Raw genomic sequence first — 27,889 nt, 5'->3', positions numbered from 1 at the left:
TGGAATCTCAAATGCTTCTGGCAACGATGTGTTATTAGTAAAGGATGGTGCTTTGTTATTAGATTGCATTTATTATTTCCTTCGGCTCAGTGTGTACCTGATATTGGAGGGCTATCCCTATGGGTCAAGATTGAGAGAAGCCGTAAATGATGTGGTTTTATTATTTTTGTGGTCCCTGTGCAACCACAGGGAAAACCCAAGGCTGCATAAACTGAAGGACAGATCAGCATCACCTTGTTCTGACTGGTAGAGCCCAATGGCCACGTGCTGGAAGGCCACTTTGCTGGCATCACAGAAAGACCTGAGTCAGCTGACATTGTCTGTTCCACGAAGGATCAGTCCGCATTTAGTACCGCTATCCTGGCCTCTTCACACAGTGGATCTAGCTTACCATCACCTCCTAGAGAAAGAGAGATCACTTTCTTTTGGCCACCTAATACATCCAATTTGATATTACATTAAATATACCTATGGCTTCCAACAGGAGTGCATTTGCAAAGGCCCTGGGCATTTAAAATGTTAACTAGGCTTTAAAAGAGTTAGTGGATTGTAAAAACTTTTACTTCTGAGCTCAGGGACACTCACACAGTGCCAGCCTTCCAGACCAGAAGCCCTCCAGGGCAAAGAAATTCCTAGAATGTTGCTGATAATGCCATATACTACAAGCATATCTACTTTAATTGTCTTAGCAAGTTTAGATAGAACAAACAAATGGAACAGAAATCACTTTAAAAGCAAATAATAATAAAACACACATTATTAAACATCAGAAAAAGCTATTATCTTTAAATTCCATCATATATTTGAAAGCTCAGGGTTTAAGTTCTTTTTTATTTATTTATTTATTTTTTATTTCTGTTTCCAGTGTTCTGGAAAGAAGCTCAGTCACAAGCACTTCACTGTGTGTGATTGGGATGCTCTCCTCCATATCCTACAGGGTACTGGGCTCTTAGTTTGAATTAAAAACTCAGAAAGAACCTCAATTTGAGTACAGGCATGACTCATTGACCATTTCAACTAGAAATTGAGGGTCTTCTTACGGGAGGCAAAGGGCTGGTAGGAAACCTTGTTCGAGGGCTTACCAAACTCCAAGTCCTTAATGTTGCAGTGGAAGACAATTTCTTCATTCACCATGAGTTCTATCACATTCCAGTCTTCTATCTTCTCTAGGAAGACAGTATGTCCATCTTTGGTCAACACGGCTGGAAAATGGAGAGCAAGGTGGGACAGACTCCAGACTAACCTGATATATGTTGTCCTCATGGATGACAACAGTTTGTCTGCCCGCTTGTGGGCTGTGAGTTAACCAAACAGTGGGTATGTACCTGGGCTGACCTCACTTGTACTCACCTTGGCAAGGAACACAGTGAGATATGAAAATTTCAGATCTTTGTTGCAAATTACTCCAGACCCAAAGGGTCTGTTGGGCAGTAACCTTTCTCTAGGAAAGGGCTACTGGCCTTTCCACAGGTTTAATCTCATAGAGATGATGCTCAGTGTTGAAGGGGGACATGGAATTAGGCAGCTTCTTTTCCTATTGAAGAAATATAAAATAGTAGCCTTTCTGGATGGAAATTGACAGTATAAACCAAAAGCCTTGAGAAGAAATTCTAGTCTTTGGCCCAGGAAATTGCACTTAAAAGAAAGCTCTATAAAGGAAAAAAAAAAATTTGAAATTTGGCAGATTTTGGCAACAAGATGTTCTTTCCATATTACTATAATAGCAAAATTCTATGAATAAGAGAGTGGTCAGGTAAACTGTGATATACTCGTATGATGAGATTTTATTTGGCTATTTAAAATGTTTGTGAACTTCTTTTTTCACATTTTTAATTGGTGCATTAGAGTTGTGCATAATGATGGAATTTGTTGTTACATTATCTGTACATTATCTGTACATGCACACAATATAACAATATCACTTCCCAGCACTTCCCCCCTCCCTCCTTACCTCTCACTTGCCTTTCCTCTACTGACCTCCCTTTGATTTTTAGGAGATACATCCCCACCTGTTTTCCTTTTTCCTCTCTAGCTTCCGTATATGAGAGGAAACATATAGCCCTTCTTTTTCTTAATATGATGGTCTCTAGTTCCATCTATTTTCCTGCAAATGCCAAAATTTCATTTTTCTTATGACTGAGTAAAACTCCATTGTGTATGTCTACTACTTTTTCTTTATCCATTCATCCTTTGTGAACTTTTTAAATAGCAAGAATAATACTTGTGATATAAACAAAAAAATCAGGCAATAAATATGTCCAATATAAATTTAAATATGTAAGAAATAATAAAAACACACAATGGTTATCTCTCTGCGGTGAGTTGGGATGGAAAGAGAAATCAGATGGGGACATGTTTTTAAAATCTTAGCATTTCAATCAGTCTTTGGAGGAGAAAAGCAGACATTTATGTCAGTTAATTGCATTTAATTACAGAGACAATTGCTGTTTCAAAATGTTGGCGTGTCCACTTCTTCATCTTTCAATCAGTTCAAGAACATCCAGCCCCAACTGTGAGCATTTTAATTGCGTGATTTTAATTTCACTTGTGGAAAGAAACTTCAGAAAGACTCAGTGAGAATCTCTATTAACAAGATAACACTGCTCGGGCACCCGATGGCGACCCTAATGGACCCGCGTCAGCTAATGCCTCTCTCTACAGAATGCTAGGTCATTTTCTTTGGCATATTTATGTTATTGTATCCTGTTTAAGTGTCTTGTTCTTAAACATCTTTGAAGAAGGCACTCAGCTTGGCCCAATGACTTGTTTAAGTGAAGCAGTTCCACTGGTGAGGAATAGTAGTTGATTATCTAGGAAGACATGAAGGCAGTCCAGGGCACAGGTTTTTGGGCTTGCAGTTCCCCAGCAGCACCCCTTGAGGAGGGAGCATCTGCCAGTGGCAGGTACAGTGTGGCCTCCATGTTTGTTGGCTTTGCATTGTCTGAAGACACTGCTGGAAAATGGACTTCAATTTGACAGGAAGGCTTCAGGAGCAAAACTGCTCTCTCTGTTTTGGGATAAAGGTGCGGCCACTCTGCTGGTAACACCCAAGGTCAACTGTCCAAGGTTGGAAGAGTTCCCAGAGAATGCTGGTGAAGGAACTTGGGGGATGAGCAACCTGCAACCTGCCCATATTCCCTTCCCTGCAGGGTCAGCTGACAAACCTCAGTTTGCATCTGGGTTTGGAGTTTGTTTTATGGGGACAGTGTCACTCTTACACGGTACAGTGTAGCAAAGAAACAGGATTTGATTCACCAAATAGCCCACCATATGCAGTTGGGGAATGGTCCTGACTAATGGGGGTCCACCTCAACTGTGAGCAAATGAAACCCATTAGGAAGAATCCTCTTAGGAGAGCATCTCTTCTCACCCTGCTTCCATGGAATCTGCCAGGAAAAGTTCTCCTGGTTTTTAAGGGCAAGTGTCTCCCTCACTGAGCACAATCCCTTCCCTGCCCCCCTCCAGGTGCCTGGTGTTAGCACAGCCTCCCTGAGTAAACAGACAGAACAATGCTGGGCACCACCACCAATTCTTGTGGATGGAGTGAGCTAAGTCTGATTTGTGTTAGAGTGATACCTGCTGCAGGATCTACATCATACACTCAGTCTCAGGACACTTGTCTCCTTCCCATCAGTCCAGGATCTGATGTGCCCAGCAGTAGGGTGGCCAGGGTAGGCTTAAGGGATCAAAGTAAAAGAATCCCCAGAATTCCAGCAGCTCATCCAAATGCCACCGCTCTACATGGAGGACCCATTTTTTTTCCTGAGCTGCTGTGCAGTTGTCTATTCAAAGAAAGGTCAGATAAACATACTTCCTGAAACAAAGTCTGTGCAAAGGCAGTGGCTAAACTCCAGCATAAATCAACTAGAAGCTGTAAGGCCACCTGCAGACTGCCCACCTCTTTGAAGTGGCACCTCATTCTTCAAGAGGGATCTGAATGAAATGAAGGGACACAGGAAAGGACTCCATCCTCTTGCACCATCAGTGGATGATTTAAATGCTGCCGGGTAGGAAGTCAAGGCATACTGACAGGTGTCCTTTCCTCAGCACAGATACAACGCCGAAGACCATTAAAGAATGCAGCTAATGCATAGCTAGCAACAAGAGCGTTTGAGGTGGCTTAGCTAAATAAGGGTGGTTCTAATTTTAAGGATCAGTTTCAATTCCTTCCAATTGTTTTGAGTGGGTCATTTGGCTGACTTAAGTACAGCAGGCAAGGAGCAACCCTGGCCAGCACAATTATTTAAAACTCATTGTTAAACATCAGTATTGAGGCTAAAGTAGACATTTTTGCTGAGCTCTTATAGTTCATGGATAATAAAGAAAGAACAAACCTTTTCAGATTGTTTAAGGCACGGTAAGTTCAGAAAAGATTGGGCATATTTCCAAAGCAGCAGGGCTTCAGGAAATGATAAAGGGTTATGAGTCTTTTAAGTAATACAGAGAATTCAGATGCAGATTTTATAGAGGAGGGCTTGCAAATAGATTTGCTTGCTGTGATGTTAGCTTTTGGCCTAAAGTGGTGATGGGGGTGTGGGGTGGGTCAGGAGATGAGAGGGGAGAGCATATGCCCCCTGCTTTGCTGCTATTAACACCCTGGCTCTTATCACCTGTGGTGACTTGTTAGCAGCCAGTGTTAGGTGAGTTTTCATGCATGGATATACAGAGCTCACTTTATAAATCAACCACCTACTGACACCTTGAAAACCTCGAGTCTTCTTCAACATAAAAATGCTCCCCTGGATCTCAAAATTCTCCTTCCCTTCCACTAATGGGGGAGGAGCAGTCTTGCCTGTGGTCTGAGTCTTTGCCTTAGCTCCACTGACTCTTTTACCTTCTGCAGAATGTCCCTAGGGGTTAAGAAACCATACACACATTCAGTGGCTCACCCAGTTCTCCTCTACTCTTCTCTGACCATTCTCCTTTCTTGTTTTTCTGAAAAATACTTGTGCTGGGGAAAGAAATTGTTTTTAACCTCTAAAATGTTGTTGGATTATAAAAGTGATGCAGATTCATGATTTTTTTAAAGCTTAAAAATTATAGAAATGGATAAAAATTTTAAAATTACCCATAATTCTGCCCCATTCCCCTCTCTTGGTCTTTTTCAATGGAATTGGGGTGGTGGTGGTATACATGGAATTTAAGAATATGCTTTATGACCTTAACACTGTCAATATACACAGGTCTGTTGCATTATTTTTCACTGCTGCATTGTATTTCACATGATAGATGTGCTGCAAATTATTTAGCCATTCCAGTTTCTGATTTTTTTTTTTTTCTTTCAGTTTTCACTATCTCTAAAAACGCTGCAGAAAACATTCATGGGCATGCCTCCTTGTTTATGTGCAATGTTTTAAAACAAGAAGATAGTTAGAAATGGAACAGCTGGATTCTACAGTATGGATTACATTTTAATAGACACTGCCGAGCTTACCTCCAAGGCCTCTGTCCAATTTTCCTTCCCACTGAGAGAGTATGAAAACACTCATTTTCTAAGTCCTTTTCTCAGCCATAAGTTCATCTAGCTCTCAAGATAACTTCTGCTCAACAGTTTGGTGTTCATTGGCCTCTCTCTTCTTGAAATTCCTGTCTCACCTGCTTCCTTCCACCTCCAGTGACCATTCCTTCTATTAACACTGTCCCTCAGAGGGACTTCCTCCAACATCCTGCTGTCTGCCTGGTTCTGCCATTCATTGCTTCATTCCCCTTCACCTCATGAGAGTCTAGCATTTGGCCCCATGCAGGTTGATTTACTTAACTAATCTTTATTGCTCCTTATGATCTGCCTGGCACAGTTGTAGCCATTGGGACCCAAAAGAGAACAGAACAGACAAGAATCCCTGCTCTCCTGAAGCACGCGTCCAAGTGCGCAAGAAGTATAATAAGGTAAATAGGTGAAATATATGTGGTTTCAGAAAGTAATTAGCAGAAATAAGGAAGGAGGGAAGAGAAGTAGAAGGAAGAATTGAGATTTTATGTAGGGATCCCCAAAGAAGGCCTGCCCATGAAGGTGACTTTTGAAGAAGCTCCAAAACCGGAGAACATGAAAAGTGAAGATGGTTTTGGAAAGAGCTTTCCCGCTGGAGTAATTGCCAAGACTTGGGTAGAAGTCTGCAAGGAGTATTCGGGGTCCTCAAGGAGCTGGGTGTGGCTGGAGAGACAGGTAGTGAGAGGAGACAAGTAGTGAGAGGAGAGGGAGCAGGGCAGGAAGGCCAGGAGGAGCCTGGCAGCCATTGCAAGTTCTTGGCTTCTACCCTGAGCGAGTTGGGAGCCACTGGATGTTCTTAGAGGCAAATGTCATGCTCTGACTCAGGTTTAACAGTGTCACCTGGCTTTAATACTGAGAACAGACTGTGAGGAGACAAGCATGGTCACAGGAGCTCAGTCAGGAGGCCAGAGCAGTAATCCAGGCAGGAGACGCTGGCAGCTGAACAAAAGGTGGAAGTAAGAAGGGGCAAGAAGGGCTGGTTGTGGACCTGCCTTGGGATAGAGCTGCCAGGAGGGCTGACTCACTCAGCAGGGAATGTGTGGGAAGGAGGAGAGAAACATGGCTGCAAGGCTTTTGGCCTAAGAAACAGAATGAGTGCAACTGTCATGAACAAGATGGGGAAGCACCCAGGAGTTGCGGGGGTGAGATGAGTATTAGGGGTCCAGTTTGGGAGCCTTGGACATACAGAGTCTGAGGTGACTTCTCAACATTCTGGCAAATGAGAGCTCTTGATTAAAGATATAAATTGGGGAGCCATCAGCCTGTAGATGTCATTTAAAGTCAGTTTCTCTTAACTCAAGTCTTCTGCCTTCATTTTTCTTCTGAATTCCAGAACATGATTTCTAACTGAAGCTTAATCTTTCCCTCTGTCCCTCCCTTCTTTCCTTCCTGCTGGGAATGAAGCAGGAAGCAAACTCAGAGCCTCATACATGCTAGGCAACTGGTCTACCACTGAGATACATCCTTAGCCCTTAATATTTTTTAATAATTCATTTTCTCCCACGTCCCTTACCCAAATCTCCCCCTTCAGAATTGGCCTCTTAAAGGACATCCCCATCCTTCAGTTCAAGAACCTTTGCTGGGTCTCCAAGGGTATGGGCAAAACAGGTTGGACTCTTACTGGATGCCATCCTTCATCAGACCCAACTACTTGCTGTTCCCTAAACATAACCCAAGCTGTCCCCTCTTCCCTTTCCCCAAATTGACTCCCTCATAATAAGAAATGACCCTTGTTGAGCCCTTACTATTTGCAGTCCATTACACACATTTCTTAGCACAATTTCACATTTGGGAGGTGGGGATTCACATTCCTCTTCACCAATCAGTAAACTGAGACTCATGAAGGCTAAAAGACTTTGGCTTTGCCCACAAAGCTAAGCATTTGATGGGAACGAATTCAAAACTAGATTGATTGGACTTCAGAGCCTCTGGGCTTTGCCTCTGCTTATACTGTCTCCCTTCCAACAGGCCCAAGGGTACAGGTGGGAGATAACTGACCAGGGAGAGGTGACAGGCAACACTGACAGGACTTTTGGACAAACTAGAAGAGGGGTTTTCCCTTCAATACTTCAATACTATATTATAACAAAATGTTCATTTATGTTTTCTACTTTAATGATTTTTGGCATGTAAATGATCTAATTGAATTTGTATGATTATGCCAATTATGGAAGCAGTAAGAAACACAATTAAAAGTGTCTGCAGACATCAGCAAATGGCAGGGTAGACAGCCCCAAACTCCCACAACCTCTGCAGAAACGTAAAAATAAACAAATAACCCTTCCTCCTACCCCTGAAACTGTGAGAACCAACTTTGTCATGATTCTAGAAAACAGTCAAAGATCTATAGCAATAAAGTGAGCATTAATCAAGAATAATGCAACCTGAAAACAGTAGGCAAGCTTTGTGGCATTTTTACTTGCCCTTGCCCACTTCCTCCCTGACTTGGTGTCATCTTAAAGACCGTAGCCCATGTTCCCAGTAGGGCCCTCATCCTTAATTCCAGAGACAGCAGAGCAGATCTTATTGACAGATTCTTGTCTTTGTGTGTTCTAACCCATTTGGGGGCTTTCTGAAGGACTGACACAAGGCACTTGTCTTTGCCTAATTTGGAATTCACACAGGGTAGAAAAGCCATGGTCAGGGTTCAAATCATTGTGAGGCAAATGAAAAACACAGTTGCCTAGGCAAAAGATTATAATGGAGACATACAATACAGGTCATAAAGTCCAAGAGGAAAAGTCACAGAGAGAGAGAGAGAGAGAGAGAGTTTCTTTGGGAAATTGGGGCTTTCGAAAGCATTCGTGTATACTGGAAAATTTAGAAAGTGGAGTGCATGCCCAAAATAGGACGCATGCTCAGAAAAGACCAAAGATCCCAGCTTTCACCACTGATCTACAGACTCAGTGAAAGTAGGTACTAAAGGCTAAGGCAGAATTGTTGGCAGCCTGGAGAAGTGATAGTGTCCTGACAGAGCAACTACACAAGGAAAGCAAGAGTTTTTGTTTCATTTTAAAGCTCCTGGCATTCAAGGAAATCTTAGTCAAAATATGGACTAAATATAGGCCAAGCCTTCAAAAATTAGGAAGAGCAAGCTCTGGGGAAAGAGGAAAATCTCATTTCCAGGGGGAATAAAATAAAATATTTGCTCTTTTGTGTATGTGTGTGTGTGTGTGTGTGTGTGTGTGTGTGTTGCTGAGGATGAATCTGGGCCTGTGTATGTTGGGCAAGCACTGTACCACAACATATTATAATTTTTGGATGTCTAATTTTCAACAAAAGCAATAGCAATAACAAAGCATACACAGAAGTAGGAAGCAAAACAAAATGATAGACAGAAACTGTCCCTGAGAAATAATAGGCCTCGAACATACTTTAAATCAATTATCTTAATATTCTCAAGGAACCAAAGGAAACTGTAAACAAAAATTAAAAGAAACAAGGAAAATGATGTATGAACAAATAAGAATATTAATAAAGAGATGAAAATTCTTAAAAAAAAACCAAACAGAGTTCTTTCTGGAGTTCAAAAGTACAGTTACTGAAATGAAAAATTCACTAGACAGTTTTGACAACAGATTTGAGTAAGTAGAAGAAAGAATCAGAAAATATGAAGATAGGATAAGTGAGGGGCAGAAAAGAAAAAAAAGAACAAAGAAAAAATAAATAGTCTTGGAAAACTGTGGGACACCTTCAAGTATAACAACATATAGAGAATGGAAGTCTCAGAAAGCAAGGAGAAAGAGAAAGGGGCAGAAAGAATATTTGAATAAATAATGACTGAAAAGTTTCCAATGGAAACTTTTCCAATGGAAAGTTTTCATGGAAGTCATGAAAATACATATCTGAGAAGCTTGACTAACTTCAAGTAGGATAAACTAAAGAGATCCACACTAAGACATAACACAGTCAAACTGCCAAAAGACAAGACAAGCAGTGAGAGAGAAGCAACTCATCATGTACAAGCTGTCCTCAGTAAGATTAACAGTCGATTGCTCCTCAGAAGTCAGGGAGGCAAGATGCTCACAGGATGATACATTTAAAGTTCCAAAAGGAAAAATAAACCTAGTGCATTGGTCAGAGTTCTCCAGGGGAATAGAATCAACACGACACTTATTATGGGGCTACATCCTAATAAACTCATCATAAAGTGAAAGTATTTAAGTCACAAAGCATTTAATATACCCAACCTTCTGAACATTATAGTTCAGCAAGACAGTGCACTATAAAGTACCGGGTTTCCCCTCATGGTCATGTGGCTGACTGGGAGCTGTCACTAGCTGCTACTTAGCATTGCAAAGGAGTATCATACTGCCAATCACTAGCCCAGGAAGAAAAAAAGAATAAAAGAAATGAAGAAACTTTGGAAGGTGTAGAGGAAAATGGGGTGGAAGGGGTGGAGGACAGAAAGATAGTAGAATGAAATAGACAGTATTACCCTATGCATATGTATGATTACATGAATGGTGTGAATCTACATTGTGTACAACCATAGAAATGAAAAGTTGTACCCCATTTGTGTACAATGAATCAAAATGTAGTCTGTAAAAATAAAAAGATTTTAATAATAAAAAAGATCAAAGTTCAAAATCTGACACATAGTTTCTACAGAATGCATGTTGCTTTCATATTATTTCCAAGTCATAAAGTTGTAAGCCAAATCATTACAGATTGGAGACTATCTATTTATCAAGAGGAGTTTTAAGGAATTTTGTTCAGAGGCCAGGCTGGAGACATAGGCATGGTTTCTGTGTTGCTGTCTTTGAGGAAAACTTGTTCTTCTTCGGGTAACCTCAGTCTTTGTTCTCTTAAGGTCCTCAACTTATTGGAAGAAGCCCACCCACATTATGAAGGATAATCTGCTTAAAGTCTAATGATTATACATAATAATCACATCTAAAAAAATACCTTGACAGCAACATGTAGACTATGGTTTGACTAAACAATTGGGTACCATAGCCCAAATTGAAAATGAAGTATCACAACTGTCAACCAAGAATTCTATATCTGACAAAACTATCCTGCAAGAATGAATAAGAAGGGGGAAAGTACTGGGGAGTGATACTGGCCAAATTATATTGTTATATTGTGTATTGTGTGCATGTAGGAACATGTAACAACCAATCCCTTCAGTATGTACAACTATAATGAACCAAAAAATGGGGAAAATGAATGAGAAACCAAGATGTTACCCAAGATATAAAAGTTAATGGTGTTTTCCATCAGTAGACCTGTGCTACAAAAAATGCTAAAGGAAGCCCTTCAGGATGAATGAAAGGACACTGGAAAGTAACATGAAGCCAAAGGAAGAAACAGAGAGGACTAGCAAAGGCAGCGATATAGGTACATAGAAGAGCAAGCATCACTTCACTTTTCGTTCATAGTATCTCCTTGTTTTTGCTATATGATTTAAAAGGCAAATGAATAACAGAGTAATTATAAATCTGTGTGAATGGGTACATAATATAAAAATAGAATCTGTGACAATAACAATGTAAAGGAAGGGGGATGCCAACCATGGTAGCACATACCTATAAGCCCAGAGTCGTGGGAGGTTGGGGCAGGGGGATGGCAAGTTTGAGGCCAGCCTCAGCAACTTAGTGAGACCCTGTCTCAAAAAAAAAAAAAAAAAATTCCGGGTATATAGCTTCATGGTAAAGAGCCCCTGGGTTCAATTCCCAGTAACACACACACACACACACACACACACACACACACACAGAGAGAGAGAGAGAGAGAGAGAGAGAGAGAGAGAGACTGAGACTGAACATGGGGAGGGGACAAAGATGTATTGGAGCAAATTATTTGTATACTAATTAAAACTCAATTGGTATTATTTAAACACAGCCTTTAAAAGTTTAGGATATTAACTGTAATGCCCAAGTTAGTCACTACAAAAAGAAAATGCTAAAACATACACAGAAAAGTAAAGAAGAGGGGGATCAGGAGTGAAGAAATAGCTTCTTTTAGAGAGCACTCGCCTAGCATGCACAAGGACCATGGTTCAAATCCCAGGCCCCTCGAGCTGGCGGCAGGCGGATGGGGACAACAGAAGAGGAGGATCAGAGTGGTACTCTACAAAAATCAACATAGAAAAATAATAATGGAATAAGGAACAAAAACATGTTCCTTAAAGCATATTCATGTAAAACATACAGAAAATAGCTAACTGGCAAAAGTAATCCTTCCTTATTAATAATTACTTTAAATATAAGTAAATTAAACTCTTTAAACACATCAACTTACTGTTAATAAATGAAATTGGCAAAGTTGAAGGATACAAAATAACAAAAGCAATTTTATTCTATGCACTAGCAATGAACAACTGAAAAGGAAATTAAGAAAATAATTCCATTTAAGATACCATCCTAAAGAACAAAACACTTAGGAATAGATTTGAGCAAAAGGGGGCACATCTTGTACACTGAAAATTATAACAATTGCTAAAGAAAGTTAAAGAAGACCTAAACAGATAGAAATACATCCTGTGTTTAGGGATTAAAAGACAGTATTGTTAAGATTCAATGACACCCTCATCAAAATCCCATGATGTTTTTTGCAGAAATGGAAAATTTATAGAGAATGTCAAAGTACCTGGAATAGCCATAATGAAACGATAAGTCATTATTTCTTGATTTCAAAATTACTACAAAACTATAGTAATCAAAGCAGTCTGTATGTTTTAAAACAGTGGAAGAGAATTGAGAGCTGAGACATAAACCTTCACATTGACTGAGGTTGATGATTGGACAATTAATTTTTGAAAAGGGTGCCAAGACTGCACAATATGTAAATAGTCTCTTTAGCAAATGGTGTTGGTAAAATTGGATACCCACATGAGTACCTTTGAATGAAGTAGATCATTATATTATACCATATACAAAAATTAACTCAAGCTGGGCGTGGTGGCACATGCCTGTAATCCCAGCAACTTGGGAGGCAGAGGCAGGAGACTCTTGAGTTCAAAGCCAGCCTCAGCAGATTATCGGGGTACATAGCAACTCAGTAAGACCCTGACTCTAAATAAAATATTTAAAAGGACTGTGGGTGTGGCTCAGTGGTTAAGCCCCTTTTGGGTTCAATCCAAAAACAAACAAACAAACAAAAAAATTAACTCAAAATGGATCAAAGATCTATATTTTGGAAATTTAAAAACTCTTAGACTAAGACATAGAGGAAATCTGCATGAACTTAGATTTGGCAATGGTATAATAAACACCAGAGCACAGGCAACAAGAGAAATTAAAGCTAAAAATTTTGTGCATCAGAAACATTATCAAGGGCTGGGTTTGTGACTCAGTGGTAGGGCGCTTACCTAGCATGTGTGAGGCACTGGGTTCAGCCTCAGCAACTCAGCAAGACCCTGTCTCAGAATGAAAAATAAAAAGGGTTGGGGATGTGGCTCAGTGGTTAAGTACCCTTGGGTTCAATCCTCAGTACAGAAAAAAAAAAAAAAAGATCAACCGTTTTCAGTGGTCAACCATCTCCAGGTCACTGAGCCCCCCAAAAATCTCTGGACTTTGCTCAGGCAAACTTCCTTGTTGGCAATATTCTGTGTGTATTGTCACACATTGTTGCCAAGAAAAATGAACTGGAACCTCACGCTTGGAAGTCTCCTTAACTTTGCCCTGTGTATCTCTTCCCTTGGCTAATTTTAATCTGTATCTTTGCATTGTAATAAACCATAACTATGAGTAAAATTTGAAAAAGAATTTTTGTAAATCATAGGTTTGATAAGGATCTAGTATCCAAAATATATAAAGAGCTCTTCCAATTCAACAACAAAAGAAAAGTAGCCCAATTTAAAAATGAACAAAAGATGCACATAAATGGCCAATAAGTACATGAAAGAGGCCCAACATCATTAGTTATCAGGGAAACAGAAGTTGAAACCATAAGAAACTAATTCACACCTATTAAGATTGGCCATAATAAAAACAAACAAACAAACAAAGAAAAACAAATAACAAGTGTTGGGGGAGAATGTAGAGAAACTGGAATCCTCATGCATTGCTGGTAGGAGTGTAAAATGATATAGCTGCTTTGGAAAACAGTTTGAAAGTTCTTCAAAAAGTTAAATGTAGAGTTACCATGTGACTCAGCAGTTCTCCTTTGAACAAAGGGACTCAACCAGACTCTTTACAAGGTTAATAGCAGCTCTGTTGGCAATACATAAAAGGTGGAAATGGCCCAAGTGTCCATTAATATATGAGAATGAGGAAAATCTGGTATATACATAACATGGAATATTATTGAGTCATAAAAATGAAATATTAATACATGCTACAACATGAAAGCTAAGTTAAAGTAACCCAGACACAAAACAGCACATATTATGTGATTTTACTTATATTAAATATCTAGAATGGGCAAATGCATAAATACAGAAAATAGAGTGTTTCAGAGACTGGTAATGGGAGAGAGTTACTCCTTACTGGGTACAAAGTTTCTCTTTGGATTATTGAAAATTTTTGGAAACAACTAAGTGACGGCTCTATTAACACTGTGAATGGAATTAGTGTCACTGAGTTGAAATTTACAATGGTTAAAATGGCAAATTTTGTTATATATATTTTACCACAATAAAACATTAGGAAAGAAAAGAAATAGCTGAACTGTCAGCAAATGTGCAGATGGGATACAGAGGGCGAGTTGCATACCCAGGATTGGGACAAAGAGGAAACAGTTCTGCAGAAGTCAAGAGTCTGCAGACACAATGAGAATGTAAAAAGAGGCAGAGATCTCTTGAATTCTTTTTCAGCAGTCTAAGATCCTTGCTATTTTTGGAGAAGCACTGTAGCTGCTCAGTCTTATCATTTAGTGGACTTAAGGTAGAGGTGGTTTTGAGGTGAGGGGTGGGTAGGAGAGCAGGAAGAGGGGCAGGAAGAGAAATCAATTATATAGGTTGTATCCTCAGCCAAGACTACAAAACATTGTAAGCATTACCATATAACAGTGCTGTGGACTGAATTGTATTCCCCCCTAATTTGTGTGTTGAAGCCCCAACTTCCCTATGACTGTATTTAGAGATAGTACCTTTAGGAGGTTACCAAGGTTAAAAGAACCCTAATTTGATAGAATTAGAGTCTTTATAAAAAGAAACACCAGTCTCCCCACCATGGGAGGGCAAGAGAGAAGGTGGCTGTCATCAAACCAGAAAGGGACCCCTCACCAGAAACCAACCTACCTGGGAGTTTTAGCCTCCAGACTGAGAAAATAAGACTTTTGTTGTTGAACCACAAGTATGTGGCATTTTGTTATAGCAACCCAAAGAGACTAATATGCACATTAGCTATTTACAACAGAAATGTCTCAGTCAATTGTTTCCTCAGAGCAAGTAACTTTCTCTGTCAATTGAAATCCTACTTGTCTATCAAATTTGAATAAAAGCCATCTCTTCCAGGAAGTCTTCCCTGATTGTTGGACCAAGACTGATTTTTTATGTCCTCTGGACTCCTACAACATCTTGCCTGGAAGATCCTTACTTTGGGTCAAGGCTCAGTCCTGGGTTCCCTTTCATTCTGAATATTTTCTCCAAATCACAGACTCATCCCTTTCTATCTCCAGCTTGGACTTTTTCTCTGAACTCCAGAACTGTAGATCTGACTGAGTACTTCCATCTAGGAAGCTGAAAGCACATAAAATTTAATATGTCCAAAATGTTCCTCCGAACGTCTTTGGTGTTTTCAATTTTAGTGAATAACACCTCCATTCATCAGCACCTTCTCAAGCTAGACACTAACTGGATACAGTTGGCATCCTCTTTACCCTTGCCTAACACATCCACCCTCTCAGGCAGTAGCACTGCTTTTACTTGGACCCTTTGTGGCTGTCGTGGTCCATGCTACTCTTATCTCAACCCTGGACCACTCAACTTGTCTTTTCTTCCACATTTGATCCCTCTATTTTGACCCTTCTAAACAGTTCTCAGACCAGCTATGGTTTCATCTCCCTGCCTAAAGTTTTTATGTGACCCTGGAGGATCTGGACCCTGCCTATCTATCCAGATTCATTCCTGTATCAGTTCAACAATTCCATCATTTTTTCATGCCTCCAGTTTTTGCAGTTATCAGTCCTTCTGCCTGGTATGCCTCCCCCTACCCCTGGCAGTGGTGATGATTGAACCCAGGGACTTATGCATGATAGGCAAGCACTTCACCACTGAGCTATATCCTGAGGCCCCAGGATTGTTCTTGACACTCTACCTAGTTAGTTTCTACACATTCTTTTTCTGCGGGGGTCAGGGGAGGATGGGAATTGAATGCAGGGGCGCTTTGCTACTGAGCTACATTCCCAGTTCCTTTTTAAAATTTTTTATTTTGAGACAAGATCTCACTAAGTTGCCTAGCCTGAAACTTACCATCCTCCTGCCTCAGTCTCCTGAGTTGCTGAGACTACAGTCATGCACCATCATCACCTGCTTCTACTCATTCTGTAAATCTCAACTCAAATGTAATTTCCTCAAATGAGCCCTTTCCTCCACCCTTTCCTCTCTAATTGTGGCCAATCACAGGTCCCACTACAGGTAGACTTCCATGATACTCTCCATTTTCTGTGCTTTGACACAACTGTCATTTAATAGTCAACAATGAGAAGATCACTTTGAGGACATACATTGTTCAACGGCGTGTCCTAGGTACCTAGAGGAATGTCCCACACATACTAGACGTTCAGTAAATGTTTGCACAGAAATGATCAAGGAACAGAATCTCAGCACTGCCATTTTCCATCCATTTGACTTGGGAAAGTCACTTAATATTCCTGATTCTCCGTTCCCTGATTCATTAAGTGGGGTTATTTAAAATTTTAAAAATTTTATATTATCATCATTATTATTTTTATTTTATCAAGGTGGGCCTCTTGCTCATGTTTGCTTCCACTCTTCCAAACAAAGGAAGCAAGAGGAGAATGTTTAATCATCCTGGGTAGTGTGGACTCTGGGAGGATCTCCTGGGGGAGGTGGCACTCGGTTAGGGTCTAAGGGGATCTAAAGAAATCTAGGGAGGGCACCGCCTGCACAGACGCTCGGAGACTGAGGCTCACAGAAAGGCAAGCAGCGGAATGGCCCACCTTGCAGGCCCTCCAGGCGGAAGGTGCGGTGCTCCACTGACAGCCCCACGGCGCTGTACGGCCCGTAGCGCAAGATGACCTCCGCGTTCTTGGGCATGTCGCTTGTCGCCGCCTGGGGCTGAAGCCAGGGATACCGATCAACATGCGTTGCTAGGCAACCGCCCTCCCTGTCCCGCCCCGCCCCCCAGCCCTGGGCGAGGCCTCGAGGGGGCGGGACTAGGTCCGAGCTCAGACACTCCCCAGCCCAGGGCGTGGTTCGCTCTCCCCATCCTTGGGGTCTGGCAAACCAAGGCAGTTTCAACCTTGGAGGCAAGTGTTAAGGATAAATAACAATAACCGACATTTACGGTCCAGTTATAGGAAGCTGGTGTCAGGCTACGTGCTGATCACTTTACAGATTTGTCTAATTTAATCATGATATTATCCCTATGAAGTAAGTTGCATTTTGTATTTTTTTTTTATTTTCAGAAAAGTGACAGAGAGGCCAGCCAACCTCCCAAGCCAAGCAGGGGTTTGGTTTAGAATGGTTTAGAAAATTTTTGCTTTTCCTCTATTTTCTTGCCAGCTTTTGGATTGATTTAATATTTTTTTTAATCATTCGATTTGTCCTTGTTTGAAAGTTGTTTCTTTTCTCTAGTGGAAGAGCAGAATGGTGGGCCTACAGCTCATATTTTCCCCATTCTCATATCTAAGCATTGGGAGCCTGGTTGGTGAAGACAAAACTATAGGTTCGCAAACTTCTCTTCATTTGCTGGGTTCTGCGAGTTGGAATGCAGACCTAAAGGACATCCACTACTTCTAACCTTGGCCCCTAAAACCTCTTCTGCACTCCGGCGGTCTCTCTCCTCACTGTCAGCAAGACTCTGAGGATGCCGGGAGGGCCTGGAGGTCCCAAGGATTGAGGGACCCAAAACATGGGGAGCAATTGGATCTCTGAATTATCTGCACTGAATAAGGCCCAACAAATCTTCATCAGTCTGTGACAGGAGCAAGAAGGAAACATTTATTCTGCAACCACTGAGGTTTGTTATTGTAAAAATTAGCCGAACCTAATAATCACACCCTTGCAATTACAACATATATCTTTAATTTCTAAAAATCAATGGTAGCTGTTGTTTTTATCCTCCTCTTAGTGCAAGGGTTTAAAAACCCTTTACCATTAATTCTTCTCCCAGCATATGCTCTTGTTTCTGTGTTTTAATTCTCTCTGGGGGTACAATCTGTTCTACTATGACACATATTTCTTTGATAAAAGTTAGTTTACACATGATTGGTAAATAGAGGGATGATGATGCCAATAGAATTCTGACTTTTGAGGGGGACCATAAATAATTTCCCCCAGCATTTTGTTTTGCACCATTGATTGACAGCAACTGAATTCACCAACAGAGTCGAACAGTAAACTGGAGGAATGTAGAACTGTAGTGACATCATTATTCTTCCTGCGGGCTCAATAAGGTCTCCTGTCCTATCTTAGAGGGATTTATATTGTCTGGCTCTCTCTAAGATTTGTGCATTTTTTAAGAGGTAAAATTCTCATTTCATCATAATATTTTATTTATTAGAAATTTAACTTTGTAGTAATAACTTCGCTAAAAATCTTAGAAATTTCATTATTGTTCTTTTTTTTTTTACTGTTCTGTTTTCATGTTTATCACTTGCTTTCTACAGTTTCACTGTAAGGTGCCTATGTGTAAATTTCTGTTCATTTACTCTGCTTGGGATTTGTGGAGATACTTGAAACAAAATTAATGTCCTTCATCAGTTCTTGGAAAAATTTGAGACATTACTTCTTTCTTCTCCCTTTGATATCGGTGATTGAACCCAGGAGTGCTTTAGCACTGAGTTCTATCCCCAACTCTTTTTATTTTTTATTTTGAGACAGAGTCTTACTAGGTTGCTTAGGGCCTCACTAGGTTGGTCTTGAACTTGTGATCCTCTTGCCTCAGCCTCCTGAGTCACTGGGATTATAGGTTTGTGTCACCATGATTGGTTGAACCATTAGTTCTTCATATGTTGCTTCTGTTCCATTTTTGCACTCCAGGGACTCTAGTTAAATATATGTTAGTCCTTCTTACCATATTCTTTATGTCTCTTCTGTATTTTTCTCTTTCTTCCCCCTCTTTCCCTGCTTTTTTTCTAGATTGTGTATATGCATGTACACTATATATGGGCAATTATTCAGTTTTAAATACAACCCAGTTTACTAATTTTTTTTTTTCAGCTGTGTCTTCACTGATGTGAAAGCCATCGACTTGGCTATTTATTTTCCAATTCTAGAATTTTAGTTTGTTCCTTCTCAAATCTTTTGTGTCACTTCGTATAGTTTTCAGTTTCTTGCCAAGTTTTCTAGGTATGTCTTGATCTGCTTCACAGTTATTTTACAGGTTTGTGTTTGAGAATTCCATTACCTGGAGACCTTGTGTTTCAGTTTCTGTGGTTCATTTCTGCTGGGTTCTATTCACTTGATCTCTTAGAGTGCTTGGCACTTTAATTGTGTCCTGGACGTTGTATTAGGAATATTATTTGGAGAAACAATTTGAGGTCTAGGATGACATTATCCTCTTCTATAGATTTTTAATTTTACTTGCTGCGGTCCTGGTTCCACCAGGAATCCAGCTTGTCTTCATATAGTTTTAACCCTTGAGATTTTAGTCCTGTGCCATCCAGATGACCGGAGGTTGGGCTGCAGTCCATGTGGAGGTTGGCTTATTTATATTTTATTCTCATTTCTATGGATGATCCTCATCTTTTGGGATCCTAGCACCATGAGGGTGATAACTTCCCATGGTTCCCTCGTAGGCCAGCTGTGCTCAAGTTTTTGTACCCCTTGCTCTGCAAAGACGGAAAAACCACAGTTCATCCTCCAGGCTCTCCCGGGAGAGAAACAGCCCCAGTACTGTGTTCACTTATTCTCGCCCTTTCCCTGATCTTGATTCAGTGAGATCTTTACACTTTAAAAAATATTTAAAAATATGTATACCAGATTTGTCCAGATATCTTGTGTAGGAAACAGTCTGAATCAACTAGTCTACCACTACCAGAAGCAGAAATTTCCTTGTTGAGTGACTAGAATTGCATGAATTTAGAGAGCTGTTTCTGAGGACTTCCTATTCATTGGTTTTATCAGACTAATCTATTTTTTTAATCTTTTCAAACAATCCATTTTTGCTTTGTTTAGATACGCTATTGTTCTTAGTTTTCTCTTCCATTGATATCTGTTTCATCTTTAATCTTCTATGTTCTATTTTCTTTGAGTTTCTTATTTGGTTCTTTTTCTTACTTTATAAGGTTCCATTCAGCTCAACAATTTTTAGTATTTCTTCTTTTCTGAAGTACTGAAAGCAATAAATTTTCCATCATTACTTTTGCTATATCCAAAGGTTTTGATATGAAGTATCTTTATCATTCCATTCCAAGTATTTTTAAATTTCCAGTAAGGATCTTGACTTTAGCTAGTGAGTTTTAGAGTTGTATATTTCTTCAATTCTGGAATAGGCTTGTCCACCTTCTGAGACTAGTACTTTTTTCTCATTCGTTCTAACCCCACCTTCTGGAATACCTACATGTATGTCGAAACTCCTTATTCTATTTTCCTTGTATTTCTTTAATAATATTTTCCACTGTTAAATATTTATGATCTGAAGTCTCTGTGATGTCAATTCTTGTGTTGACTTTATCTGCTGCTTTCTGACTGTGAACTCATTTACAAAATAGTGTTTTCCTACTGGTGTGTGTTTGGTGTGTGCAGACTGGAAAGTGGTTCTGTATTTGATTCTGCTGAGGTCGTTTGGGTCTTACCAACCCAGGCCAATTTGGTCTGTTTTTTTGTTTTGTTTTGTTTTGTTTTGTTTTTTGTTTGTTTGTTTGCACTGGGGATTATAGCCAGGGTGCTTAACCCCTGAATCACATCGCCAGCCCTTTGTTTGTTTGTTTGTTTTTATTGTAAGCAAATTGGATACATGTTGTTTCTCTGTTTGTACATGGAGTAAAGGCATACCATTTGTATAATCATAAATTTACATAGGGTAATGTTGTTTGATTCATTGTTATTTTTTTCCTCCCCCCCACCCCTCCCACCCCTCTTTTCCCTCTATACAGTCCTTCCTTCCTCCATTCTTGCCACCCTCCTTAACCCTAAGCCTAAGCCTAAGCCTAAGCCTAACGCTAACCCCTCCCACCCCCCATTATATGTCATCATCCACTTATCAGCGAGATCATTCGTCCTTTGGTTTTTTGAGATTGGCTTATCTCACTTAGCATGATATTCTCCAATTTCATCCATTTGCCTGCAAATGCCATAATTTTATCATTCTTCATGGTGGAGTAATATTCCATTGTATATATATGCCACAGTTTCTTTATCCATTCATCAACTGAAGGGCATCTAGGTTGGTTCCACAATCTGGCTATGGTGAATTGAGCAACTATGAACATCAATGTGGCTGTATCTCTGTAGTATGCTGATTTTAAGTCCTTTGGGTATAGGCCAAGGCATTCCCAGCCCTTTTTTATTTTTTTATTTTGAGACAGGGTCTCACTAAGTTGCTTAAGTCCTCACTAAGTTGCTGAGCCTAGCTTTGAACTTGTGATCCTCTTGCCTCAGCCACTGGAATTACAGGTGTGTACCACAGTGCTGGACCCAATTTGGTGTTTTAGAATTATAGTCTTACTTTATATAGAAGTTGTGTTGATTGAGACTTCTCATCCTCATGTAGCACAAGTTTGTGGTTTCTATTTCTCATGATTGTCTTTCCCCCTTTTCTACAGCCCTGAGTACATGGCAGACTACTTCACTGCTTCTCTGGGTTAATAGGAAGAGTTTTTCTAGGCTTTTCACAGGGTTGGGATACCTCTCGGTGGTCCTGGTTTTGTGTGGGGAGTTCAGCTGCTTTTCCCACCTTCCATGGGCTATCATGGCCTTTCAACTGGCAGCAATGGTACACCCAACCAGCCCCACTGGGGTCTGGGTCTGTGTCTGGTCTGATGCACCTTTAACTTCTGCTTATTGTGCTTTGAACATCCTTCAGTTTATTCTGGAATGTGAGGATTTCTTCCTTCCTTCCCTCCCTTCCTTCCTTTCTTCCTTTCTCCTTTTCCTGGGTATTGAACTGGTGTTTTATATCTGAGCTACATCCCCCGCCTTTGGTATTTTTTAATTTTGAGACAGGGTCTCACAAATTTGCCTAGCTTGTCCTGGAACTTGCAATCCTCCTTCCTCAGCCTCCCAAGCAATTGGGATTATAGACTTGCAGCTCTGTGCCCCTTTGTGTGTACGTTTGTGTAGGTGGCAGGGCCTTTCTGCATCAATTCAGGCTGCCATATTGTTGCTGCTCCTTAGCATTAGAAGGCAGAACTAATGCAGAGACAGAGCTCTGGGGTTCACTGACATGTAAGAGACAGAAGTAGGAAGAGAAACCCTGAAGGAGATGGAAGGAGCACATGGCATAAGAATTAGGAGAGAGCTGGTTTAGAAATGTCCTTTCACATGACGTGAGGTCAGCTCTTCCCAGGAATGGCATATTGCTCATCATTCATACTTGAGCAGATTTTTAAAAAGAAAAACTCAGACAAACACAAAAGTAGGGAGATGGACTGAATTTATAAAGTGAACCTAAGTATCGGGTGTCTTTCTCTCCAGGCAGAACTGCTGAGGAGTAATTTGGAAAGTTCTGGCTGCTCTCATGCAGTTGGGAGGTATTCTTCACTGCATTCTTACCTGACTGTCCCAACACTCACCCACTATGGGCAGGGGGTGTAATTTTGTATATTGGGGTTGGTTTCCTATTTGTGCTGTTCTCTCTGTTGTATGTCTCTCCACATGTGGTTATTTGGTATGTGATAAATAAGAGCAAATCCATTTACTTTGATCCTCCAATCCTGGAATATTCTTCGTCATTGTCTCTTTCCTGAACCCCAACCTGCAAATACAAGCCCTTCAGTGTTGCCTTTAAGGCTATGATTGGAAAGAATGTGGGCTTCCATTTGGAGGGATCTTTGTTCTGTTCCTGTGGATTATTGCACCTGAGGAGAGGGTCTTGCAGCTTAGAAGGTTCCTGTGCACTGTACAGGGCAAAGCAACCTGTGTGTCCATGTGTTTGTGAGCCTATAGCAAGAAAGCTAGATTTTTACACGGTTTCCTCAGTTTTAAACAATGGCCATCTCATGTCATTATGTCACAACCCTGTAAATGAGTATTGCTGATCTCAGCATTCCCATTTTATGGATGAAGATGTTGAGGCCTACAGAGGTGAAGAGACATCTCTGAAGTCCACAGCAAGTTAGAAATACAACTGGGTTTATTGTCCAGGCAGTTAGCCTGGTGTTTTCACCTCCACTTGATGCTGCCTGTGCATGTTTGTATAGGCTTAGCTGGGAACACCTATCTCTACACCTGATCACAAGCATCACATAAAGCCTCCCTGTCCCCTAACCCTCACCCCATGGCAGCATGACATACACTAGGAGAAACTTAGTTCCTTCTTCCCTTTTCTCTCTTGACCCCTGTAGCTTTTATTTTTATTTTATTATTATTATTTTTAAATTTTTTTTAGTTGTGTGTGAACACAATATCTTTATTTAATTTTTATGTGATGCTGAGGATTGAACCCAGTGCCTCAGATGTGCGAGGCAAGTGCTCTACTACTGAGCTACAGCCCCTATTTTATTTTATTTATTTATTTATTTTTGCAGTGCTGGGGATTGAACCCAGGGCCTTGTGCTTGCGAGGCAAGCACTCTACCAACTGAGGTATATCCCCAGCCCTTATTTTATTATTTTTTTAGAGATAAGTTCTCACTACATTTCCAGGTTGGCCTCAAACTCCTGGGCTCCAGAGATACTCCTGCCTCAGCCTCCCAAGTATCTGTGACTACAAGTGTGTACCACTGTGCCCAACTTCCCTGTATCTTTTAGACATTTGCTATTTGTTCCTGGCAGAGCCCAGACAAAGGCCAAAGAATCGTTGATCCAGTTCACAGAATATACAGTGTTATATTTTATAGTGTTTGTCAGTAGAAACAATGGCCAATGTCATCTTTCTTGGCATTATATTTTATTGAATACAGAGTTATGGTCTTTTAAATAAGTTGAATAGAATGCTTTCAATATACAGTTCTTTAATCATACATATATTTCTTTAAAGCACAAAACTATAAATTAAGATGGAAAGGCTATAAATACACATGTACATATTGCCATAAATCTAGAACTATTTTATAAAAATAGAACTTAAATATTAACTTTATATATTTTGGCAACTTAGCAGTATTGTAAGGTGGCCACATTTATTATGTATCACTGTTCCAAATGACTGTCTCATTTTTTCATCTCTTTGGGGACACATGGAACAATCTCCTTTCCCAGAGTCCCCACAGAAAAGCCCATGGCCATGGCTCAGTGGTGCCTTTGCATAAAGACAGTGGACCCATCTGTTCTTGGAGGGGGAAGACCAGCTTCCAGCCCCTTCCTCAGAGAGGAGAGGTGTTCCCTCCAGCCAGGGTCTGTCATCCATGATTCTCAAAGCCCTCACAGTGAATGGTTTAATATCTGAATAAACAGAGTGAGTTCTCTTTCCCTATGTTCAGAGAATAGCAGATTTGAGCTTGGTTCTGTCAGAACAGTGTGAATAGTTTAAAAGAAAATTGCTCAAACAGTGCCTGCTGGGGAAAGTCATCCCGAAGGTGGGCATTACTGCCCACCTGCCACCCAAGACCTTTACACACATGGTCTCCAGCCCTCATAGCCTGGCAAGGTGGGGAGACTGTTGTCCTCATTTGACAATGGAGGGAATTGAGTCTCTGGGCATTTAAGTCTCTTGGCCATGCTCAGTGGGGCTGCCTGATAAAACGCCAGAGCTTTTTGTCTCCACAAAAATCCACTGAGGGAAACCAGGGAGAACTCAGATCTGGCACTGGGGTCACTGAACGAGATCAGATAGGTGGCTGACCTTCAGAAGGTAGACTGTAGGTCCCCAGAAACCTCCAGAGTCTTTGGGCTGCAAGTTGCCAAGGGGAACTGGAAGGTAGGCATCAGAGGGAAGCCACAGGGGTCTACAGACCAGTGACTTAAGTTTGCATGTTAGAAGCCAGTGGCCAAATCTCCCACACCATCCAACAGAGAGCCTCCCCCTAAAACCAGGGTCTCAGGGATTTCTCTCCTTTGGGCTGCTTGTGTTCTCAAATAGCAAGGTCAAATGCCTGCCCTAGTTTACTCAGTCCACCTGTGCCAAGTCAGAGCAAGGTGCGGACAGTTTTCACAGGGGCCCAGAGAAGGGACTCTTGCAGTATCCTTGGGTCAGAGTGGAGCACTTAGAATGACAGAGCTCACCAGGATTGGGGAGGGGGCTTTTCTAGGAACCCCACAAGGAGGGCAGAGCAGCATAGCAGAGGATGGGCTCTACCTGCTCCCTGCACTTTAGATATTTTGCTTTGTCATTCCGCTTCCCCTGCCATTTAGATTTCCCATAAAAAAATTGATCTGGTTCATAGAAACTGAGAGTAGAATGACGATTCCTAGACACAGAGGAGGGTGAGAGGGGAAAGGGCAGAGGCCAGTCAACAGGTACAAGGTTACAGTTAGACAGGAGGGGTGAGTTCTGGTGTTCTGTTGCACAGGAAGGTGACTAGAATCAATAGCGCTGTGTGGTACATTTCAAAATAACCAGAAGAGAGGATTTTGAATGTTTGTACCACAAAGACAAGAGAAATGCTTGAGGTGCTAGATCTGCTAATATTAAAATTAAAAAACATGTGCCCAACATTAAGTGCCTCTCACACCTCCTTTACAGTCATAGCCCCTCAGGACAATCTTAACCTTGCTTCCCTGTCTGGCTTTCTGTCCCCTGTACCCTCAGTCCTGGAGGCCAGAGGAGAGCCTTGTGTTGAGCTCCTACAGAATCCCTGGAGGGCATCTTCCAAATAAAGAAGCCCAGTCACTTAAGGGTGTCTTGCTTGAGCCACTGAGGTCATTTTCTCAAATTAATGTCAGAGTGATTTTCCCCCAGGGGTGAAAGGAGAAATGTGTTTGGGACACAGATCACTGTATTTAATTGAACTTGGGCTGTGTGTGTGTGTGTGTGTGTGTGGGTGTGTGTGTGTGTACAGGGTACAGCACGGGCTTGCAAGACTGTATGGCTCAGTGGAGATGCTGTGAATGCCAAGATCAGATGCTCTGAATCTGAAAACAAAGTCTCCTGTTCCTCGCCAAAAGAAAAGAGGTGATGACCCAGAGCTAGCCTCTGCCTTCTTGATTCATTTGGGTACACCGCATGTAATTGAGTGATTCATTCTTTCAATGGGCAGAAACATTACCTGGACATGCTAGGTCCTGCTGGGGAGAGAAACATGAACATTAAGCTTCTGAGGACTATGAAGGGAAGACCTTGATGTGGATCCCCCACCTCATCCAGGTCACCTCCAAATCAGGCTGTTTTCCCTTCCCAGCACACAGACAGGGGGCACCTTGATAAATAGTGAAAATTCCCACGTGTAATGAGGGACCCTTTCTTACTAACCACTGCCACCTTGTGTGATGCCACTAGGTGACCTGTGGGTTGGGTCCTGAGGACAGAGGAGCTAAATAAAGCTGGGGTGAGAGATGGGAGCAGGGATTTGGCAGCGTCTGGCAGTCTCAGATGGGTGGGATCAAGAAGCTGAAACCCAGTGGTGGGAATCAAGGTCGGTGCCCCTGGCTGGGCCTCATGGCTTCTTCCTTCTTCGCCAATGACTTGCTGTCAGCTGGCTGCAGCGGACTGCAGAGGTCTCTCATGTCGGTAAGGCTTGCTCCCACAGCTTTTGCAAACTTTGTAGAAGAGGTTTCCTTGCAGTTGTGAAAACTGGAGATGCAGAAGAGGATGGTCTCAGGCTGGGGGTTGTAGCAGGCACCGTAGCCATTGGGGACTACAGGACCATAGCAGCAAAACATTTCCATGGTTGTGGGCACCTGGAGAAGAGTACAGGTCAGCAGTGGCTTGTTCTGAAATGCAATCTGTGAACCTGCTAGAATGTGGAGTGTTCCAATACCCTGGGGCCTCTGCTGGGTATTTGCTTCCCTATTTTCCACTCCCGAGGTTAAACGGAATTAACCAAATCAACTGATTGCTTCAGCATGGATGCAGACAGCCAGCGTCATAAAAACAAATGCATCTAACTGCAAGATTTCAGAGGGAGAGGGACCCTGAGCCCACTCCCCAGTGTACAATCTGCTCTACTGGTAGAATTGGAATCTCCCAGGGTGACCTGGTGCTGGGGTTTTGGCTGAGTCTCTTCTTCACCTGGGGGCCATTTAAGGCACATTGGCAATCAGGGTAATTTACTAAATGGCACCCTGGTGGCACCCAACTGTTAGATGGCTTCCCACAGGGAGTAATTTATGAACTGGAGGAAATCTGGCCCATCTTCTCTGTTGATTTCCCCCAATCCTTAATTACTGTCAGTATTGCCTGGCTGGTCTGATTTTCTCTCCACAGCCTGGCCATGCACAATTACCCAGCATCGGGCTTTTCAAAGGTTGCCATCAACTGGAGTTTTAGTTTTGTGCCTGATATGTCTTAAAGTCAGAGTGCTAAGATTTTGTGATCTCGATCACAAACACTGTGTGTTTCAGAAGGCATTAAGTCATAAATGCTACTTTCCAGTGGGAAAACAACCACCAACAAACCAAACCCTAATTAATTGATTAATTTAATTAGCTGTCTCTAGGGAACAAATAGAAAGAATTCTAAGGCAGGTGTGGAACAGGGTTTGTTTTAAACCCACAGGTTTCTGGTGCTGTGTTCTCAAGGGCCTTCTTTAGTGATACTGGCCATTTTAATGGGGCAGAACAAACCATTAGTCTTACTAATAGAGTCACCACATTGTCAGATAAATTTGCCGTGCAATAGCCGAAGGCCATAAAGCCATTCCAAAGCACTTTTTGCCCATGGATGGTTTCCTGAAGAATTTATGTTGTTATGTTCTGTCCTCGTTTATTCATGTCTGCAAGCTCACTGCTGTAATGACAAAATCAAATTACTGAGTGGGCTTTTATCCTCAAACACAGCTTTATCAGCCCCTTTTATTGCCCGTGTCCAGCCGTTCACAGATGAGGTAGAGTTTTAGTAAATTGACGAGTGTGGGGGTATTTCCTCCCCTCAACTGCTGCCTCCCGCTAATGGATTTCATTCTGTTGTTGTGACAGTGGTCCTGCAACAGAAGGGGCCTGTCTGTAGCACTGGTTAGAAGATATTGGGCTGGCCATTCACCTTCTGCTGTTGGTGACATGTCCCTTTATAATAATGTCTGTGATCTGTTTGGAGGGCCTCATTCAAGTCACTGGGCTTCAGAGTCTTTG

The 27,889-nt window shown here is 41.4% G+C and overlaps 2 protein-coding genes across 5 annotated transcripts in view; both read right to left on the bottom strand.

The window, feature by feature from the left end:
* Positions 1-265: 265 nt before the first annotated feature.
* Positions 266-16,655, bottom strand: C5H10orf53 (chromosome 5 C10orf53 homolog). Its single transcript, XM_047552090.1, has 3 exons — positions 16,559-16,655; positions 1,083-1,202; positions 266-400 (listed from the first exon to the last, which is right to left on the bottom strand). The coding sequence occupies exons 1-3, from the start codon at positions 16,653-16,655 to the stop codon at positions 336-338; spliced, it is 282 nt and encodes a 93-aa protein (XP_047408046.1). The 3' UTR covers positions 266-335.
* A 6,985-nt stretch (positions 16,656-23,640) lies between these two features.
* The window catches only part of Chat (choline O-acetyltransferase), a 51,203-nt gene continuing 46,954 nt past the window's right edge, over positions 23,641-27,889 (bottom strand). For all 4 annotated transcript variants that reach the window (XM_047554552.1, XM_047554555.1, XM_047554556.1 and 1 more), the window contains one exon: positions 23,641-26,500. In XM_047554552.1, the coding sequence (XP_047410508.1) occupies positions 26,231-26,500 (270 nt within the window). In that variant the 3' untranslated portion in view covers positions 23,641-26,230. The remainder of the gene's footprint in view (positions 26,501-27,889) is intronic.

The sequence above is a fragment of the Sciurus carolinensis genome, chromosome 5 (genome assembly GCF_902686445.1).
Source record: "Sciurus carolinensis chromosome 5, mSciCar1.2, whole genome shotgun sequence".
In the NCBI taxonomy this organism is placed as follows: Eukaryota; Metazoa; Chordata; class Mammalia; order Rodentia; family Sciuridae; genus Sciurus; species Sciurus carolinensis.
This window is presented reverse-complemented; position numbering and strand designations above follow the sequence as displayed.

Coding starts and splice junctions, on each gene's coding strand:
- C5H10orf53 (XM_047552090.1), bottom strand. CDS start 16,655: ATGCCCAAGAACGCGGAGGTCATCTTGCGCTACGGGCCGTACAGCGCC. Junction 1,203..16,558: donor CCGCCTGGAGGGCCTGCAAG/GTGGGCCATTCC, acceptor TCCATTTTCCAG/CCGTGTTGACCAAAGATGGA. Junction 401..1,082: donor CATTAAGGACTTGGAGTTTG/GTAAGCCCTCGA, acceptor CTCTTTCTCTAG/GAGGTGATGGTAAGCTAGAT.